Source organism: Pelmatolapia mariae, linkage group LG10_11 (assembly GCF_036321145.2).
Source record: "Pelmatolapia mariae isolate MD_Pm_ZW linkage group LG10_11, Pm_UMD_F_2, whole genome shotgun sequence".
In the NCBI taxonomy this organism is placed as follows: Eukaryota; Metazoa; Chordata; class Actinopteri; order Cichliformes; family Cichlidae; genus Pelmatolapia; species Pelmatolapia mariae.
This window is the reverse complement of record NC_086236.1, coordinates 60,386,455-60,405,600: the sequence shown is the minus strand read 5'-3', so window position 1 is coordinate 60,405,600 and position 19,146 is coordinate 60,386,455. Positions and strand designations below refer to the sequence as shown.

General features: G+C 39.5%; 2 protein-coding genes across 2 annotated transcripts; both read right to left on the bottom strand.

Moving 5' to 3' along the window:
• Window positions 1-705: 705 nt before the first annotated feature.
• Window positions 706-5,605, bottom strand: LOC134636931 (uncharacterized). The gene is made up of 9 exons (XM_063487202.1): window positions 5,289-5,605; window positions 4,349-4,389; window positions 3,937-4,095; window positions 3,711-3,848; window positions 2,151-2,393; window positions 1,999-2,067; window positions 1,767-1,903; window positions 1,577-1,641; window positions 706-1,360 (listed from the first exon to the last, which is right to left on the bottom strand). The coding sequence occupies exons 2-9, from the start codon at window positions 4,374-4,376 to the stop codon at window positions 1,285-1,287; spliced, it is 915 nt and encodes a 304-aa protein (XP_063343272.1). The 5' UTR covers window positions 4,377-4,389; window positions 5,289-5,605; the 3' UTR covers window positions 706-1,284.
• A 4,925-nt stretch (window positions 5,606-10,530) lies between these two features.
• Window positions 10,531-15,061, bottom strand: cd4-2.2 (CD4-2 molecule, tandem duplicate 2). Its single transcript, XM_063484866.1, has 7 exons — window positions 15,034-15,061; window positions 14,570-14,704; window positions 14,344-14,481; window positions 12,101-12,343; window positions 11,984-12,016; window positions 11,707-11,808; window positions 10,531-11,218 (listed from the first exon to the last, which is right to left on the bottom strand). Exons 1-7 carry the CDS (start codon window positions 15,059-15,061, stop codon window positions 11,202-11,204), a joined length of 696 nt encoding a protein of 231 aa, XP_063340936.1. The 3' UTR covers window positions 10,531-11,201.
• Window positions 15,062-19,146: the final 4,085 nt, after the last annotated feature.

The window sequence follows — 19,146 nt, the reverse complement described above, 5'->3', positions numbered from 1 at the left end:
GGTAGGCTGTGTGCACTGCAGGTGTCTCTTTCAAACACACACACACACACACACACACACACAGGAAGTCAGCGTTCACTATGATCTCATCCCCTCTGTTATGCACTTAATACATTTTACAGACTAGATTACATATTCAGGCACAAGCACAAGCCTGGAGGACACATTTAGAGGTTTGATAAGCTCAACTTCGTGCAAAAAACAGGGGCTTTTCTTAACTCATATAAAAGATTGAAAATACTTCACTTTATGAGCATGTATGTATGTATGCCACGGGTGGTCGTGTTATTGAGGTAAACAGGTGTTTACTGTTTATTCCATATCATGTAGTGCTGCTCTGGTGTCAACAGCTGCATGGTATTGCACCAGTTTTAGGGAATTTGTGAGCTTTGAAACCAGTGTAGGCACGGTCTAAAGCAGAGAAGAGCAAAAGAACAAGGGTGTAAAAGTTTTAAACTATAGTATTTTAATAATTTTGTTACTTGTTACCACTAAAGCACAATGAGGATTTACATGCACAGTCTGACGGTGTTATGTGACCCTATGATTGTGACATGCAGATAGAAATAAATGAGCAAATGTTGTCGTCAAGTAAAGTTTATTGAATTGAGAAAAAAAACATATGATTTTAAAGCAATACAAGAAGAAAAGGAATATCTTACATACGAGCAGAAAAACACAAGAAAGACATTCTCTTTAATCGGCTCGATAAATGCGTTAAATTTAAAATGACGTATAAATGTTGACCCGAGTGCAGCCAAACAGGCAAAACGAGTGCAGATCTTTAGTTACAATTGTGCTTAAAAGGCAGACAGGCCAAAAAAACAAAAAACACACAAAAATAAAATAAAAAAGAAGCAACAACACTTGGAGGAAGATTGACAATCTGACAAGGAAAACAGCCGAGGAGGTCACGGCTCACTGACTGGAGACATGCAGGTGAGCGTGGGGAGTCAGGTGACAGGAATTGGGAGGAGAGCCCAAGGACATCCGGTGGGTGGATGGAGAGGGGTGGAGGTGGGGTGGAGGGGTGAAATGTTTAAGACAAACAATGTTCAGACGGGAATTATACTTGCAGAAAGAACGCCTACACAAAAAGTTCCTACATCGTTACATTTCATTTTTATTTGCATTAAAAGCCTAATTTACATTCACGCCGTGTCCGCACTGGGGTTCTCCATCACTCACTCCTTATCTCCATCTATTCCTCCTTGCCCCTCCTCTCTTTCACTCTTTATTCTCCTGCATCTCCCCTCCTTTCAATCTGCCTTTCATGTCACTCCATTAGGCGGGGTGCAGAGGGAGGGCTGATGGCTTCTCTCTCCGGCGTCCTTGCTTCGGTTTTGCTGCAGCTGTTGGGCTGTGATAAAGAGAGCAAAGAGGAGAAGTTTTCACACTAATTACAACATAATAATGGAGTACTCGGTAAAAGCCACTGTGAAAATGAAGGTCAAACAGTCATTCGTATAAAGTGAATAGAGTCTATTAGAAAGCATCTGTAAAGTGAAGAGAGATCGCTGAAGTGGGGGTAAAAGGGGATTTTTTTATGAGGTTGAAGTAAAATGAGAACATTTACTGGTCACACTGGCAGTATTTCTTATGCCTCGGTCGTTGTTGGCCCTTCATCTTCAGAAATCTCTTCTATAAAAAACAAGAGAAGAAAAAAAAATGCATTTTTGTTTGCTACAGAGAGCCATTCTTCTTAGTTTCATCTTCAGTCATCACAGCACCACATAAAGATGTGATGAATGGATCTCCTTTCTTACCTTCCTTCTTTTGACTCTCACGCACAAGACAATGACACAAACCATCAGGAGAATCGCAACCAGGCAGCCAACGCCAATGGCAACCCACACCCACCAGGCGAGCCCCAACAGCCCCGCTGAAGCAACATCGTTACCGCCTGAAAGCCAAACAGATTATTGAAGGATAAAAAGTGTCAGATACACATTCAGTGAAGGATCACTGTGAGCAGAAGTCGTGATAAACTGTACGCACATGTGTCGCAGGTTTTCTTACTGTTGCTGTCCGGTTTGGATGGTGACTTTGTTGTTGTAGTTGGAGGCTCTGAAGAACAAAAACACACATCCTTATGTTTCGTTGACCACATATGTAAACATGGGTCTTCATTCCTAGTACCTGTGTATTACCTTGTACTGTGATGGCCAGACTCTGACTAAACGTATTGCTGCCACAGGTGATGATACACTCCCAGGCCCCGTTATGTGAGTTTGTTACAGGTTTCAGTTGAACTGTTGATGAATCTGTGGGTGACTTTGTATTTGGAGTCTTCCACTTCACTTCACAACCTTTGTGCTGACCTTTCACCTCACACTGGAGCGTTGCCTCATCGTTCAGCTTGAGAACAGCAGAGGGATGGACAGAGACCAAAACTGAGAAGGACAACAGATGGACAATAACAGATACATGAGAAACACAAAGAGAAAAGGAGACCATGCTGAACAAAGTGCTTCATCCAAACTCGCTACACACATGACAAAGCTTTATAACATGAGAGGAAAAACAATGAGAGCATATTACACTAAGTATTAAAGAAAATGTGGTAACTCTTTCACACATTGGAACATTTTTGGTGATATGAAAATATCATAGAGAACCATTTAACTGTAGAGGGATTGTAATAAGTAGTGACCCAGCTAGTGACAGAAAAAAATCAGGCCTGGACTGTTTATTACGTCACCAGCTGATGTTTATGTCTTTTTCCTTTACTACAAATTAGTGTAGTCCAAATTGTATTTTTTTTGTCACTAACTGTCGTAATTTGCTTACACAGGCATCACTGTCATATAGAAACACAGCATAAGCTTTTTTGTTTAAGCAGCCGTTCACTAAAAAAAACCAAAAACTTAAGACTGTGGTGGTCCTGCCCACCCTGTGTCTCCACTCCTGTTTAGGGAGTTTCAGTGGTGTCCCATGTTGGGATTAGAGACATCAAACAAGGAAAGCTGCCTGTACAACAGAGTTTGTTAAAGAGGTTGTTCCCCGTACACGTCTGAAAGGGGACAGAGCCTTTCAGTCTGTGGAACAGTTTACACCACAACTACGTTTGGCTGACTCTATGGAATCCTTTAAAAAGCAGTGAAAAACGTATCTTTTTAAACAAGCCTTCTGTTGATCAACGCTTTTTAAATTTTACATTTTTATTTACTTTTAAACTTTTATATTGTATATATTGAAAATTCTGTGATTTAACTTTCTGTTTATTTTAATCTTTGTGTACAGCGCTTTGTGATGGCCTGTCTATGAAAAGCGCTAAATTAATAAGCTTTACTTACTTATTTAAAGATGCTGAAGGTTGAATGGGAAAGGATTAAGTTGAATTAAGAGAAATTTGAACTTTTAGCTTGATTTTTCAATAGTATAATCTGGATTTTGGTCTCTGTTGCTTTGAATTGTCTAATGTGAGTCTCCAAACTTCACCAGAGTGCAAAACATGATGTGTAAGTAATGCTTTGTATATATTTGTTGTATATCCTTTTACCTGCTATAGTAACAAAACCATCAGTCACATTAAACAAAATTTCCCCTCATTTCACAGCAGTGATGTTTTTATTAGCCTGATTATCAGTGTAGCATGGAAGGATCCAGAAAACAAAACCATAACTGTCCTAATATGTTAAACCCATCACTGTTCCAATAAATATGAGCATTTATTTCTAAATGTATATTTTCCAGGGTCTGCTGTTTACCTGAGAACACAGCAAGTGAATGTTCATGACGTGTCCCATCTGTCGAACATGTGAACTCTCCAGCATCTGTTTCTGTCACACTGGAGATTTCCAGATTCGTCTGTCTCACGACTGACCTCCGTACAAGATCAACACCGCCTAACACAAAAAATAAAAATATGTTCTAATATAATGTAATCATCATATACTGATGTTTACTGTTAAGTATTTCAAGATAATCAAGTACCTTTGCGAGGGAAGCCTCTCTGATCAACACTATGAAGAAGGTCTTTTCCATGATGCCACTGCAGAGAGCGTGTGTAGCTGCTGACCCCACACTTCAATGTGACTTTCCCCGCGACTTTTGCAAAGAAATCTTCACCTGCAGCAGAGAGTGCACCCAGCACTGAAAAGAAGACAATCACAGTTAATATATACGCATCTTGTATATGTACAAAACCAGTCAAATTCTCTTTATGTCGTCGTAAACTTGTACAGTGACACTAATGAACCTGAGATCACTAAAACACCACTGCAACCATATTTATAGATGATTTTTCAGTTTGATTAAACATGAGGTCACACACCATCTACAACATGTGTGTGCAGTATTTTAAAGGATTATTCACAATATTTACTTCACAAGTATATTCACTCACCAAACACAAACAACACAATCACCTTCATTCTGAAAGTTGACCTGAGGGTTTAAAATAAAACACAAATGAACATTACTGTTAACACGAAATCATAACAAGAAAACTAATTAAAAGTGAACACTTTCATTTTATACACAGCCACAGAGAGATTCTTCTTCACATGAACACTTTACAGAGAAACCACCAAGCCCTCGTGCTGTTTCCGTCCTCTCTCTGTGTCGTATGTTAAAAATGATAAAACTCTGTGTTACACTTAAAAACTGAAAAAGAGTGTCACTGAGAAAGTCAAACATTTCTTGTGGCTCTTTAATTTAATCTCACCAACAGCTCATGTGAAGGTGTTTCCTGTAAAGCTGCTGTAACTTTATCTGACTGCTCATCAAAAATGAGACGTTTTTAAGAAGAAAAATATAAATTTGTTTCCATTGAAGTGACTTAAATAAATTCTCCTAAAAAACAGCTTAACTGAGATCATTATACGTCCAACCAAATTGCATCAAAATGAATATTAAACAAGAATTTGCTGCCTCCACATAAGGTGCTTCGATGACGCCAAAAAGAAAAACGTTAAAGCTCAGTTTCAAACTCATCATTTGAAAAATTAAATCTCAGTGACTGAACCACAGAACTAAACTCGCAGCTTAAAGGATCTTTAAGCCAATTAAATTAACATGATCATACACATCAAAGGCTTTGAAACAAGATTCAACTGATTTTTCTTCAGTTTTGTTTAAAAGCTTTTAACTTCGACTCCGTACAAACAACAATTTCTGAAACACTTAAAACATTTCATCTGTATTTGCTCTTAAACTGGTGCCTCTGCACTAACTTTGAACTCCATTACGGAGCAAACAGAAAGTTTCCGGGATAGTCGAGTTAACTCCTTTGAATTTATTCTGAAACATAAAACCCAATTTTAAAATGAAGGTTTAGATCTTACCTTAATTTTGAGCAGATTTTGTGTCTTTTAGTTCAGTTATTGAAGGCAAAATCTTTCCTCATCCTCTCCGTGCTTCAGTTCACTGAAAACAAGAGCTCAAGGATGCAAAAGTGTAGAAGGCGGAAGACATCTGAAGAGAGAGCTGCACTCTGGAAAGTTGTAGGCCACTGCAAACCCCAGATCTTTGTGGGTTTGCTACTCATGTCTGTGCTTTCCTGCAATCTAGGCCTGGCATTTTCTACTCAGTGCAGTTCTTACAAAAAGCTGAAGAAAGTTCTGCACAGTGACTTAAAAAAGGCTCAACTGCACACGTTCAGTCAGATTACGCTCATGGATCCACAATGATTCCTGTAACAGAGAAGTGAAAATAACTTGGAAATAAACAGAGAAGTCATAATAGGAAGAAGAGAAAGAACACGGAGTTTGAAAAAAGACCAATATTTATTAATCACAGCAGAAGTAACAAAGTATTTGTTTTCAAAATAAAAGAAACTGAAGGTAAATGAGCTGATTTGCTGTTTTTTTCTTTTTTGACAGTCATTTGTTGTAATTCTTTTTTATTAAATGACATCTTCTCTTATTGTGGATGTTAAAGTCTTTCTTTGTCTTATTTCCTCACACTAACAGGCAGAGGAGGAGGTGGCGTCAGACTGAAGTGATGACAACAAACTCCAATTGTCCAATAAACGAAGAGAGGACCCGAAGCAGCCGTGGGTCTTGTTCGTTTTCTGAAATAATTTGTGAGTTAAACCTGATCAGATGTCTGACAATATCTCAGGTGGTTCTCAGTTTTACTCAGCAAGGCCCAGGAAACAAACCGAACCTGCTCTGTGAACAGACCTGAGGTTTGTAATCAGAGGATTTAAAGACAAATATCACCTCATTCAGCCTTGCAGTAGAGGTAGATCCCAGGTCTCTGTGGTGCACACCTTCACCTGATCATTGAAAGTCACCCATCTGTGAGACACAAAGAGAAAACACACAAAGGCCTGTTTAACAGCACCTGCTGCCTCCAAATGTACAGCTCAGGTACAGATGTCATAATAAAAGTTAAAGCAGGACTCATTAGTAGAAACTGATCCATTTTCTTTTATTCACACATGACACAAACATTTTTCTTCCAGGTATGTTGGTGATAGATGGATATAAATCCTTCAAATCTTCACTTCTCTGACAGATTAACATGTCAGACTGTGCACATCAGCAGCCATGAAATGAGTTTTGTCAGAGCAGATGTGGAGTATGGTGCCCCCTGCTGAAGAAGCTCAAAAGTTACCTCATTTTATTTTAATGCAATTCTTTCCTGATATTTGCCCTGAACTAATAAATAACTTAAACACTGTCCAGAAAGGAGCAAGCACATATATAATAAGCAGTTTGTAAAGAAGTCAGGTGCTCCTTTCAGGGTCTTTACAGCAGATCATCTCCATCTCCAAGGATTTTTTTTTAACAGAAGAAATGTTCACAACCTCATGTCTTTGTAATCACTGCACTGATATTGTCTCTCCTATGACCTCCAAAGAGGATTTGCAGATTTTATCAAATGGCTCCACCAAGTTTCCACATTCCTCTTTTTCACCAGTGAACAATTGCTTGTTGTTTTGCTTTATGTAAGAAGTGATTTTAATGTAAATCCTGTACTTTTAAACTTGCTGTGTTTCCCATAAAAGCAGACATTGTGTCTGATATTTGCGATAACGTTGCTATCACTAGCTCCATTGCAGAGATTAAAGGAGTTAAGAACTCGCATAAAATGGCACATTTAGGGCAGTAGTCAGTAGTCATTTATTAATGATATTTGTCTCTACACCAGAATAAAAATAAATACAGGATGTAAAGAATGAAAATCCAGTTAAAATTTTAGCAGTGAAACAAAGAACATGCTGCATTTGCTTAATTCAATAGTGGACATTGGTTTTACTTTGACAGCAACTTAAAGAATCAAGTTAAATTGACGTAGTTATCCATATCCAATGAACCGGTGCATTTTGTGTTGATAAAATGTAATTGTGACGTGTTTTATTGTGGCGGGGCGTGGTTCGTCGCACAGCTGCGAGGGAGGCTGTCACACCTGGGCCGCATCAGCTGGTCACGCCTCCCCTGCACATAAGAGGGAACTGGGTCCTGAACGTGGCTTGTTCTTGATGATGTGTTCGACAGTGAGCTGAAAAGCTGCAGCTGTGCGTGTAAAGTTACAGCACCCATCAATAAAGTATTCTGAAAAGCATTGCTATGTGGTCGCTTCCCACAGGATCTTAGCTCAGTCATTCTCCACCACCCCTGGGGGCATCTCCCATTTTGACCTCGAGACATCCAAGCCTGATTCAGCAGAGATGTTTGTGGGGCCCGCCCCCTAAGGGGGGCGCAGAGCCATTGCAGGGGGGCGCGGCATGAAAAGGGAAAAAAAACAAAACAATGCTTGGACACTGCTAGCACGGGGCGCCTACACAAACGCAAAGCAGGCGATGAAGCATCGCTCAATATGTTTCCAAACCAACTTCATTCTAAGCCAAAGACTAGAAAATATGGTGAAGCAGATCTTCCCTTTGGTCTCCCCTGCATAATTGATTTTCCCTTAGTCGGGAGCAGCGCTGGGCTGTTCAAATCATGGACAAACAGTAATTCGTGATTTTTAGTTCACAAACACTTGTTGTAATGACTAACTACTCCTGACATTTTGGAGATGTTAGCTCTTTATACAGTAAAGTTACAGCGGGATACAAATAACATCGGGCTGATCCTGCCACAATTTGTTCCCCCTGTTCAAATCCCGGACAAACAGTATCCCACAGTTGTTTATGTTTTTGAACCCATTTTGCAGAGGGATTGAAAAATGTATTGATAGCAATGTTGAACATTATTACACAGGAAAAAAAAAACAACTAGTGTAAAATAATCACACCGTGAGGCCTCTGCCTTTCTAAATGGAGGGACAGTAACTGCGTGTTTATATGTAAGCGTGTAAAACCTGCAGATAGTCAGATTAACAGTATTGTGTCTCTATCTGCCATTCTGCAATTCATCTCATGTAAACAATAACGTGGCGCACAGCATGGTGAAAAAAGGCACATACCTTTGACGTTGTGTGAGGAACTCTGTATTCCTCATCCACACGTAAACGCAAAAAAGGAGTTTTAAAAAAATCTCCGTTCTCGGTGATTCGAAACGCCGTTTACGTGTGGACGAAACAGTTGCGTTTTCAAAAATACCCGTGTAGGTGCGGACGTAGCATAAAAGAGTTAGTAGTTTATTTTCTTACTACCTGTAATTTATTGCAGATTACTTGTATTTGCTTAATTGTTTACTAAATGTTTGAGGTGTGAAATAAACCGCAATGGAGCGCGCGAGGGGGGGGCGCGAACATTTTTCTTGTAAAACAAGGGGGGGCCAGCAAAAAAAGTTTGGGAACCACTGCTCTATACTATGCCTGCTAGCATCTTGCACACTGCCGTTATGTGCTGGATTGTCTCAGGGACATCTTTACACAGCCTGCACCTGGGGTCTTGTCTGGTGTGATAGAACCCAGCCTCTATGGATCTTGTGCTCAGAGCTTGTTCCTGTGCTGCCATGATTAGTGCCTCTGTGCTGTCTTTCAGTCCAGCTTTATCCAGCGACTGGTAGGATTTCTGGATATCAGCCACCTCCACTATCTGCTGGTGGTACATATGTGCAGGGGCCTGTCCTTCCATGATGGTTCCTCCTCTTCCTTGGGGCCATCCTCCTGATGTATTCATGGATGTTCGTTGCCTTATCCTGGACTGTGGTGCAGACACTTACTAGTCCCCGGTCTCCTTCCATCCTCTTACAGCCTCAGGGTGCTAGACTTGGGATAACCCTCCCTGCATGGTCAGGAGCTTCCTTGTCTTGATGTCAGTGGCCTGATCTTGCCACTGACATCAAGTGGCAAGTCCTGAGGAGGACTTGCCACTGAGGAGGACTTGCCTGACCCTCTGCAGGTACTTGGTGGTTGACCCCTCTCCTCCCTGTGCAGCAAGCAGCAGCAGCACCCCTTACTCCCTGCAAATGGGCAATGGAAAACCGATCGGTGCCTATGATATTCTCAAAACGCGCTGGCATCATGTCAGGGCAGCATGGGTGTGAGCAACTCTTTTTTTGCCAATGCCCATGATGTGACCCCACCACAATGCTGCCCTGGGCAACAGCCCATGTCATCCATATCAAAAACTGCCACTGGTTAACACATAGTATTAACAAAAAGATCAGGCCTTGATTCACAAATTTTTGGCATTTCTCAACAATGCTTCATCTGGTGGCAGAGTGTTGCCAACATTTTGGACAATTAATTATCAATTTTAACTACTAAATTGAACAAGAAGTAAATCTGGGACTGACTAGTGACAACATCAATGATTAGTCGCACACATCCTGAGTTCCAAGTAATAAACTAATAAAACACTTGAATTTCACTCACCTGAACTGAAGCACAGACTTCTAGGTTGGGTATCAGTTATGAGAATATTAGTCACACAGTCCATTAAAACTTCCCCAAAAGGCACCAGCTGGTCATATCGATTGACAGGTGAGCCTTATTTATCTGATTTTCATCTAATATTCTCCCCTACTCTCCATGAGAAAACCTTCTGATTGGTTGCCCCTCACAAATACAAGAGAAGAAAGGCAAGAGGGTGGGGCTTATGAGCTCAAAGCTAAAGATATACAGCTGAGAAATTAACAATAGCATTAACATTATCCACTCTTTTTGACATCATATAGGAAAAAAGTAGAAAAAAATATCAGAAACAAAAATTGAAAAAGCACACAGCCTGACAGAAAAAAGTTTATTTATCACGGCAGAAGTAACAAAGCTTTTCTTTTTGAAATGAAAAACAAGACAAAACAAGAATCATCAAAATATCGCATCTCACCAAACCAAAGAAAAACAAGTTGTTTTGGTGCTTTTTTGTTGTAACACACTTTTGTTGTTATTCTGTTTTTTTGTTTGTTTGGATATTTTGCTTTTTCCTCAGACTAGCAGGTGCAGAAGGAGGCTGAATGCTGAAGTGCTGACACCAAGCTGTATTCGTCCAATAAACGAAGAGGTAGCAGTGACAAATTATGGCAGTGGAAATAAACAGTCAGGATGTGAGGAGGCTCAGAAAAGTTGCTCTTGTTTGGGACTTCTTATTATACTCAAAATATTCACTCAAGCATCCAAATCATTAAATTCAGATGTTTTGGTCACTTCCATTTCTAAATTTCAACATTAGTAAATATTCCAGGGTCAGCTGTTAGTGGCATTATAGCAAAGTGGAATAACAGAACCCCAGCCATGAAGATGTAGGACACATAAAATCACAGAGCAGAGTCAATCGCTACAGACCGCCAACTTCATGTGACCTTCAGATCAGCATAAAGCACAGTACAGCTGGACTCTGGAGCAGTGGAGACATGTTCTTTGGAGTGACGAATCAAGATTCTCCATCTGGACAATGCAATGGACGGTTGCCAGGGGAACGCTTCTTGTCAGATCGTATTTGGCCAAGTGTAAAGTTTGGTGGAGGGGGTATTATTGTGCGGGGTTGTTGTTCAGGAGTTGGGTTCAGTCAGTTAGTTCCAGTAAAAGGAACTCTTAATGCTTCAGCATACCAAGACGTTTTGGACAATTTCATTCTTCCGACTTTGTCAGAACAGTTTGGGGATGGTCTCTTCCTGTTCCTGTTGGAACAACGTGACTGGCCTGCACAGAGTCCCGACCTCCACCCAACAGAACAACTTTGGGATGAATTAGAGCAGAGACTCCGAGCCAGGCCTTCTATTCCAACATCAGTGTTTGACCTCACAGTTGTGCTTCTAGACAGGAGTCCAGGTGTACAGAAGCACCAAAAACTCCTATAAACACTCCTAAACCTTTGGAAAGCCTTCCTGTAAGAGTTTCAGCTGCCACAGTTGGTCCTACATCATATTAAACCCTATGGATTAAGAATGGGTTGTCACTCAAGTTCATATGCGTGTCAAGGTAGACGAGTGAATACTTTTGGCAATAAAGTGTAATTTGTGTGTAAAGCCGGAACTGATGTCTGAGAGATCTTAGTTGGTTCTCAGTTTTACCCAGGAAGGCCCAGAAAACAAACTGACACCTCATCTGTACATCTGCACCAATTTACTGAAGAGTGTAATACTCAATCTGAGACACTCATTTAGACTTTTGCCAGTTGTGAAGTGTGCAAGGACTTTTGTAAAAGCTTGGTGGAGTGAAATCATGACTCTGATCAGCTACACAGTCAATGAAGAACTTTAAGTAGAAGTTCACCATAATCTGTAAACACAATGGTGCAGGGGGTGTTTAACCCATTTTTTGTTTGTTTGTTTGTTTGTTTCATTGTCAAGAATCAACTCTATACATAAATATTTGATGAACACCTTTCCTCACATGCCCTCCTTCTTCTCATGTACTTACACAAGACAGTGACACAAACTATCAGGAGAACAAACTGGCAGCACACCCCGATTGCAATCCACATCCAACAGGAGAGTCCCAGTGGGCAATCGTTGGCAGTACCTGAATGCAGCACAGATCATTGGACAAAGTGAGAATGACAAGAATGAGTTACACATTCAGCAAAGGATCACTTTGATCAAATTTTCAGACATTTTGCAAAAGCTGGATGCACATGTTGTACATGTTGTACATGTTTTCTTCTGAACACTCGTTACAAATAATGTGATGTTCTTACGGGTGGTTGGTGGAGTTGTTGTAGTTGGAGGCTCTGAAGAACAAAAACACACATCTTTATGTTTCTTTGCACCACATATGCACACAAAGGTCTTCATTCCTAGTGCCTGTGTATTACCTTGTACTGTGATGGTCAGACTCTGACTAAACGCATTGCTGTCACAGGTGACGATACACTCCCAGACCCCGTTATGTGAACTTGTTACAGATTTCAGTTGAACTGTTGATGGATTTGTGGGTGACTTTGTATTTGGACTCTTCCACTTCACTTCACAACCTTGGGGCTGATCTTTCACCTCACACTGGAGCGTTGCCTCATCGTTCAGCTTAAGAACAGCAGAGGGATGGACGGAGACCAAAACTGAGACGGACAACAGATGGACAATAACAGATACATGAGAAACACAAAGAAAAAGGGAGACCATGCTGAACAAAGTGCTTCATTCGAACTCGCTACACACATGACAAACCTTTATAAAATGAGAGGAAAAACAATAAGAGCATCTTACACTAAGTCAGTGGTTCCCAAACTTTTTTTGCTGGCCCCCCCTTGTTTTACAAGAAAAATGTTCGCACCCCCCCTCGCGCGCTCCATTGCGGTTTATTTCACACCTCAAACATTAATAAATGTTTGAGGTGTAAATTACAGGTAGTAAGAAAATAAACTACTAACTCTTTTATGCTGACTATCTGCAGGTTTTACACGCTTACATATAAACATGCAGTTACTGTCCCTCCATTTAGAAAGGCAGAGGCCTCACGGTGTGATTATTTTACACTAGTTGTTTTTTTTCCCTGTGTAATAATGTTCAACATTGCTATCAATACATTTTTCAATCCCTCTGCAAAATGGGTTCAAAAACATAAACAACTGTGGGATACTGTTTGTCCGGGATTTGAACAGGGGGAACAAATTGTGGCAGGATCAGCCTGATGTTATTTGTATCCCGCTGTAACTTTACTGTATAAAGAGCTAACATCTCCAAAATGTCAGGAGTAGTTAGTCATTACAACAAGTGTTTGTGAACTAAAAATCACGAATTACTGTTTGTCCATGATTTGAACAGCCCAGCGCTGCTCCCGACTAAGGGAAAATCAATTATGCAGGGGAGACCAAAGGGAAGATATGCTTCACCATATTTTCTAGTCTTTGGCTTAGAATGAAGTTGGTTTGGAAACATATTCAGCGATGCTTCATCGCCTGCTTTGCGTTTGTGTAGGCGCCCCGTGCTAGCAGTGTCCAAGCGTTGTTTTGGTTTTTTTCCCTTTTCATGCCGCGCCCCCCCCCTGCAATGGCTCTGCGCCCCCCCCCCCCCCCCCCCCCCTTAGGGGGCGGGCCCCACACTTTGGGAAGGTCTGCACTAAGTATTAAAGGAAAATTGGTAGATTTTTCACTTTCACACATTGGAACATTTCTGGTGATATGAAAATATCATAGATAACCATTTAACTGCAGAGGGATCGTAATAAGTAGTGACCCAGCTAGTGACAGAAAAGATCAGGCCTGGACTGTTTATGTCACAAGCTGATGTTTGTGTCTTTTTCCTTTACTACAAATTAGTGTAGACCAAATTGTATTTTTTTTTGTCACTAACTGTCATAATTTGCTTACACAGGCATCACTGTCATATAGAAACACAGCATAAGCTTTTTTGTTTAAGCAGCCGTTCACTAAAAAAAAAAAAAAAAAAAAGCAATCTAGCTAAAGCGAATTTTTACGTAAATTATGTTTACAGGGTTAATAAGATAACTATATTGTAATAGTTATGGATGTAATTCTAGAGCCCTGATTATGTGTGTAGCCCTTCCAGTGCTTCCCACTCATCTGATGGACTTGGCCACACCTACCCACTCCGCGGCTCATCTCCTGTTCAGGAAGTTTCAGTGGTGTCCCACGTTGGGATTAGAGACATCAAACTTTTAGCAGGAAAGCTGCCTGTACGACAGAGTTTGTTAAAGATGCTGAAGGTTGACTGGGAAACGATTAAGTTATATTAAGGGAAATGTAGTACTCTGAGCTTGATTTTTCAATAGTATAATCTGGATTTTGGTCTCTGTTGCTTTGAATAGTCTAATGTGAGTCTCCAAACTTCATCAGAGTTCAAAACATGATGTGTAAGAAATACATTGTATATATTTGTTGTATATCCTTTTACCTGTTATAGTAAATGAAATATCAGTCACATTAAACAAAATTCCCTTCATATCACAGCAGTGTTGTTTTTATTAACCTGATTATCAGTGTAATGTGGAAGGATCCAGAAAACAAAATCATAATCCTAATATGTTAAACCCATCACTGTTCCAAAAAATATGAACATTTATTTGTAATTGTATACTTTTCCAGGGTCTGCTGTTTACCTGAGAACAGAGAAAGTGAATGTTCATGACGTGTCCCATCTGCCAAACATGTGAACTCTCCAGCATCTGTTTCTCTCACACTGGAGATTTCCAGATTCGTCTGTCTCACAACTGACCTCCGTACAAGATCAACACCGCCTAACACAGAAAATAAAAATATGTTCTAATATAATGTAAGCATCATATACTGATGTTTACTGTTAAGTATTTCAAGATAATCAAGTACCTTTGCGAGGGAAGCCTCTCTGATCAACACTATGAAGAAGGTCTTTTCCATGATGCCACTGCAGAGAGCGTGTGTAGCTGCTGACTCCACAGTTCAATGTGACTTTCCCCCCGACTTTTGCAAAGAAATCTTCACCTGCAGCAGAGAGCGCACCCAGCACTGAAAAGAAGACAATCACAGTTAATATATACGCATCTTGTATTAATGTGTATTTAAAGGAGGATACAAGAAACGTCTCTACATGAAGACAAAACCAGTCATATTCTCTTTATGTCATTGTAAACTTGTCGAATGACATTAAAGAACCTGAGATCAGTAAAACACCACTGCAACCATATTTATAGATGATTTTTCAGTTTGATTAAACATGAGGTCACACACCATCTACAACATGTGTGTGCAGTATTTTAAATAATTTAAATTTTAAATATTTTAAATAATATTTATTTAAAATATTCACTCACCAAACAGAAACAACACAATCACCTTCATTCTGAAAGTTGACCTGAGGGTTTAAAATAAAACACAAATGAACATTACTGTTAACACGAAATCATAACAAGAAAACTAATTAAAAGTGAACACTTTCATTTTATACACAGCCACAGAGAGATTCTTCTTCACATGAACACTTTACAGAGAAACCACCAAGCCCTCGCTCTGTTTCCGTCCTCTCTCTGTGTCGTATGTTAAAAATAATAAAACCAGGTGTTACACTTAAAAACTGAAAAAGAGTGTCACTGAGAAAGTCAAACATTTCCTGTGGCTTTTTATTTTAATCTAACCAACAGCTCATGTGAAGGTGTTTCCTGTAAATCTGCTGTAACTTTATCTGCTCATCAGAAATGAGAAGTTTTTAAGAGGAAAAATAAAAATTTGTTTCCACTGAAGTGACTTAAATAAATTCTCCTAAAAAACAGCTAAACTGAGATCATTATGCGTACAATTAAACTGCATCAAAATGAATATTAAACAAGAATTTGCTGCCTCTACATAAGATGCTTTGATTTTGATGACGCCAAAAAGAAAAATGTTAAAGCTCAGTTTCAAACTTATCATTTAAAAAACTTCAATCTCAGTGACTGAACCACAGAACTAAACTCGCAGCTTAAAGCATCTTTAAGCCTATTAAATTAACATGATCGTACACATCAAAGGCTTTGAAACAAGATTCAACGGATTTTTCTTCAGGTTTGTTTAAAAGCTTTTAACTTCGACTCCGTACATACAACAATTTCTGAAACACTTAAAACATTTCGTCTGTATTTGCTCTTAAACTGGTGCCTCTGCACTAACTTTGAACTCCATTACGGAGCAAACAGAAAGTTTCCGGGATAGTCGAGTTAAATTATATGAATTTATTTTGAAGTATAAAAGCCAATTTTAAAATGAAGGTTTAGATCTTACCTTAATTTTGAGCAGATTCTGTGTCTTTTAGTTCAGTTATTGAAGGCAAAAATCTTTCCTCATCCTCTCCGTGCTTCACTTCACTGAAAACAAGAGTTCAAGGATGCAAAAGTGTAGAAGGCGGAAGACATCTGAAGAGAGAGCTGCACTCTGGAAAGTTGTAGGCCACTGCAAACCCCAGATCTTTGTAGGTTTGCTACTCATGTCTGCGCTTTCCTGCAATCTAGGCCTGGCATTTTCTACTCAGTGCAGTTCTTACAAAAAGCTGAAGAAAGTTCTGCACAGTGTCTTAAAAAAGGCTCAACTGCACACGCTCAGTCAGATTACGCTCATGGATCCACAATGATTCCTGTAACAGAGAAGGGAAAATAACTTGGAACTAAACAGGGAAGTCATAATAGGAAGAACAGAAAGAACATAGAGTTTTAAAAAAGACGAATATTTATTCATCACAGCAGAAGTAAGAAAGTATTTGTTTTCAAAATAAAAGAAACTGAAGGTAAACGAGCTGATTTAGTGTTTCTTTTTTTTCTTTTTCGACAGACATTAGTTGTAATTCTTTTCATTAAATGACATTTTCTCTTATTCTGGATTTTACTTTCTTTCTTTGTCTTATTTCCTCACACTAACTGTTGGGTCTGTGTTTCCACAAGCCCCGCTAGTTTAGAAACTTCTTCATCATGAAGAAAACAAGACAGTCAGCGATCGATCGAAAAGAAACTGAAGGTAAATGAGCTGATTTGCTGTTTTTTTTTTCTTTTTTGACAGACATTAGTTGTAATTCTTTTCATTAAATGACATCTTCTCTTATTGTGGATGTTAAATTCTTTTTTGTCTTATTTACTCACACTAACAGGCAGAGGAGGAGGTGGCGTCAGACTAAAGTGATGACAACAAACTGCAACAAAAGAGTAGATTGCCGGAAGCAGCCGTGGGTCTTGTTGGTTTTCTGAAATAATTTGTGAGTTAAACTTGAACAGATGTCTGATCGATCTCAGGTGGTTCTCACTTTTACTGCAAGCAAGGCCCAGGAAACAAACCGAACCTGCTCTGTGAACAGACCTGAGGTTTGTAATCAGAGGATTTAAAGACAAATATCACCCAATTCAGCCTGCAGTAGAGGTAGAGCTATCCCAGGTCTCTGAGGTGCACACCTTCACCTGAGCGTTGAAGATCACCCATCTGTGAGACACAAAGAGAAAACACACAAAGGCCTGTTTAACAGCACCTGCTGCCTCCAAATGAACAGCTCAGGTACAGATGTCATAATAAAAGTTAAAGCAGGACTCATTAGTAGAAACTGATCCATTTCCATTATTCACACATGACACAAACAGTTTTCCTCCAGGTATGTTGGTGATAGATGGATATAAATCCTTCAAACCTTCACTTCTCTGACAGATTAACATGTCAGACTGTGCACATCAGCAGCCATGAAATGAGTTTTGTCAGAGCAGATGTGGAGTATGGTGCCCCCTGCTGAAGAAGCTCAAAAGTTCTTCTTTTGTTATTTTTTCACTGAAGTTGCCTCCAAAAACCAAGGGTGACTTTTCAGTAGCCAATGTAAACATGGAAAAATCGCTGATCCTTTCTTTTTCTGTCAGCTGCAGCTTTCTGGGGTCTTTACAGCAGATCGTCTCCATCCTCCAATGATTTTTTTCAACAGAAGAAATATTCACAAGCTCATGTCTTTCTAACCACTGAATTGATATGGTCTCTCCTTTGACTTCCAAAGAGGATCTGCAGATTTGATCACTAGTAATTACAAATAAAAATGGTTTTATTAAAGTACAAGAAAACACAGCTGTCTTTTTGGCACAACACCAAACACCCAGGATGCGACAGCCTTAGCGGTCTCCTTTCGATGTGTAGGAGCAGCGGCTCTACTCTGAACCATCCATAATCACTGAACTCCTCATCCTATCGCTAAGGGAGAGCAATTCACGTTTTGGAGGAAGTTCCTGCAGTTAACAAATAGTGTTAACAAAAAGATCAGGCCTTGATTCACAGATTTTTGGCATTTCTCAACAATGCGCCATCTGGTGGCAGAGAGTTGCGTAACATTTAGGATAAAATAAGTTACCGGCATTGGGCATCATTTTTGAATTTTAACAATTAGATTAAACGACAAGTAAATGTGACTGACTAATGACAACATCGATGATTAGTGTTTCACATCCCGAGCTCCAAGTAATAAACAAGTTGGATTTCACTCACCTAAACTGAAGAACAAACCTCTGGGTTGGTTTTTAGTTATCAAAATATTAGTTACACAATCTCATAAAACTTCCCCAAAAAGCACCAGCTGACCAATTAGATTGACAAGTGAGGCTTATATATCTGATTTTCATCTGATATCTAGCCCTACCCTCTGTGAGAAAACTCTTTTCTGATTGGCTGCCCCTCACAAATATAAGATTAGAAAGGCAGGGGGGCGGGGCTTATGTGCTCAAAGCTAAAGATATATATACCTGAGAAATTAACAACACCATTAGCATTATCCACTCCCCTTGTCATCATATAGAGCAAGAAGTAGAAAAAAGTATATCAGAAACAAAAATTTAAAAAGCACACAGCCTGACAGAAAAACATTTATTTATCACAGCAGAAATAACAAAGCTTGTCTTTTTGAAATAAAAAATAAGACAAAACAAGAATCATCAAAATATCGCATCTCACCAAACCAAAAGAAATTAGGTGTTTTGGTGCTTTTATTGTAACACAATTTTGTTGTTTTTCTGTGTTTTTCTTTTTTCTTGTATTTCTTGCTATTTCCTCACACTAGCAGGTTGAGGAGCAGGCTGAAGGCTGAAGGAGTGTAATTAAGCTGTAATCGTCCAATAAAAGAAGAGGAAGCAGTGACTAATGATGGCAGTGGAAATCAACAGTCAGAGTTAACAAAGAGTGAAGAGACTCTGGGAAGTTGCTCTAATGTTTGGGACTTGTTATTATACTAAAAATATTCACTTAAGCACCCAAATCGTTAAATTCAGGTGTTATGGTCACTTCCATTTCTGAAATTTCCTCTCTTCTAAATTTTCCACGGTCAGCTGTTGGTGGTATGGTGCCAAAGTGGTATCACAGCACTACACCCATGAAGTGGAAGACCACATAAAATCACAGAGCAGAGTCAATCACTACAGACCTCCAAACTTCATGTGGCCTTCAGA